This window comes from Opisthorchis viverrini (assembly GCF_000715545.1).
Source record: "Opisthorchis viverrini unplaced genomic scaffold opera_v5_192, whole genome shotgun sequence".
NCBI classification, from domain to species: domain Eukaryota; kingdom Metazoa; phylum Platyhelminthes; class Trematoda; order Opisthorchiida; family Opisthorchiidae; genus Opisthorchis; species Opisthorchis viverrini.
The window spans coordinates 58061-60256 of record NW_008751852.1 but is presented as its reverse complement, the minus strand read 5'-3'; the positions used below and the strand labels follow the sequence as shown (position 1 = coordinate 60256).

The 2196-nt window shown below is 41.2% G+C and overlaps 2 protein-coding genes across 2 annotated transcripts in view; one reads left to right on the top strand and one right to left on the bottom strand.

Annotated features, from left to right (window-relative positions):
• Nucleotides 1-2196, bottom strand: part of T265_07969 (hypothetical protein) — a gene marked incomplete at both ends in the record, with an annotated part of 192073 nt that overhangs the window by 165784 nt on the left and 24093 nt on the right. The window lies entirely within an intron of this gene.
• Nucleotides 1-2196, top strand: part of T265_14445 (hypothetical protein) — a gene marked incomplete at both ends in the record, with an annotated part of 19988 nt that overhangs the window by 6261 nt on the left and 11531 nt on the right. Inside the window, one exon of the mRNA XM_009173662.1 lies at nucleotides 945-1042. Coding sequence (XP_009171926.1) covers nucleotides 945-1042 — 98 coding nt within the window. The remainder of the gene's footprint in view (nucleotides 1-944; nucleotides 1043-2196) is intronic.

Genomic DNA, 2196 nt, shown 5'->3' with positions numbered 1-2196 from the left:
CTCTCCAGTATAGCTCAATGGATCGCTGAGGTGCGCAAACCGTCACACCACGGTAAGGTCCAGTCTCTTCCTGACGGCTGGCTGATAGCAAAAGTTTCTTCCCTTATGGGTAAGCTAAGCTGCTAAGCCATTCCCTCAACAGAGTTCAACAAAACGTTATCGATGACAACATTATAAACAAGCGATTTTCAAAAACCGAGAAGACTTCTATCCGCTCATGTGTTGAACTCCTGTCGATGCTTTTCCACGACGGTAGGTTGATTCAACGCGACCGCGACCGCCACCGCGACTAAAAGAAAAACCACAGTCCATATGGAAAAAAAACTAAGCATACGCTTTAGTCGCTTGTACTAAAACTTGAACCTGCTGGTGTTATTCGGAAATTCCTACAATGACTTGTCTAGTGGAAGGGATATTTTGTAGTCGCACTTATTCAAGCTTGTTGATATTTTCTTTGTTATCAGTAGATATGCTGATCTTCTAGTTATCTCACTTTAATCACCCTTCTCCTTTATTGCACGTTATCTGATGAACTATTACGCTGAATGGAGTTCAATATGGTCTATAGGTTGAATTGAGCTCAATGAGACTTTTTTGCAAAACATCATAAAAACCCATAATGTACCTCGATTGTTTATTTGAGCGGGCACGCGAGTATGAATCAGATACTAGTCCAACTCTCCGAAGGCAATTTATGAGTCATGTTTGCAGGTATGAATAATACAAACCATTTTCCTCGGGAGCCTTCTTGTCCTTAGTCAACTCCATAATAGGCATTTTTACTCCATTTAAAGAACGATCACTGGAGAATCGTGCGTTATCGAGATTTTTTTAGCAGGATATCATTGAGGAGATTTGGTAGCTTCCTGCTTAAATCCGCAATCCTGACATTTTTACTTATTTTTCCATCGCTTGATGCATATGCCGACGACATTTTGGTATAGTTTTTCAGGCTGAGACAGTAAGCAATACCTCGGAGCCAACACCGATTTCGGATATGCAAAGATACGCTACGCTACTTCTCGATGGGACACGGCATGGGGTAAGTAGCTCACTAACGTGTGAGAATGGTACGCTATTCTGGCTGATTCATCCATAAAACCATAAAAGTGACAACTTGTCACAGCACTTAAGAGTTGGTCGTTTTAAATGAAATGAGATTGCCGGAATGCCAAAGTGACATTTCCCAATGTAAAAACCAATCCGGATGTGGTCATCCAACGTTCGTGAAACTTCCAATGGTACCGAAAATCCATGTCAGTCACGTAATTTCCCTTCGCTACTTCTTGTCGGTAAATATTCATTGTTTTGAGCTGCGTGAATGAATAACCAGACGACCGCATATTCCGCGAGTGATCCAAAGCTTGTGCGCTGTCGTATGTTCGCTCGATTGACTTACCTGTTGAAAATACGTCTCACAGTTCCTGTATTACATGCGACGTTCGCATTACCATATATGTAACTGGTATTTTCACCGTTAGATTCACCAGTTAGGTCATTCAGTGTGCCCCATACTTAAGAAACGGGATGAGTATTTAATCCACCAAAGTTCAGGCACACTCCGGCAGCCAGTATCCATTGACTTAATAAGGCAGCCCTGATGAGTGGTAATGTGTTTAAGGCCACTAAAATTTCACGATTATTCTTTAAATCTCCCATTTTTTTACAGTTAACCTGTTTTTTTAGACCGAGGAAAATTTTGCAAACCGAATCGCACTATCAACTTATTCCAAGTGTGCTAGGCTAAGCTGCGGATCTGTGTTCCCTTGTTATAAAGCTCGTCAGTACTGTGGTTATTCAGGTCGCCGGATTATTAATATTGAGAATTCCAGACCTTCAATGGATCAAGATACCAGAACAAGGCAGTACAAGTGCGAATGTTTCTGCTCACCCTGCCACCATATCATAGTGTGAAGATGGATACTTGAGTAGCCTGATTAATGGCCATGTTCTGCTCCACATCTGATGGAAGGTGAGACTATCGCGGAAGTAATGGAACCGCCTTGCATTGTTCGTTTATTATTGTGCGATGGCCAACGAATATATAGGAAAGTTCGAGGTGACACATGAGGATATTCAGTTTTAAATATTATGTGCATATGGGATGCTTAATTCCTTATCTAAGGACTTGTAAGTGCTTAGTCCGCGTTTTATAATGCACGTTTTTGCCTAAAAGCGGTTTATATATATATATAT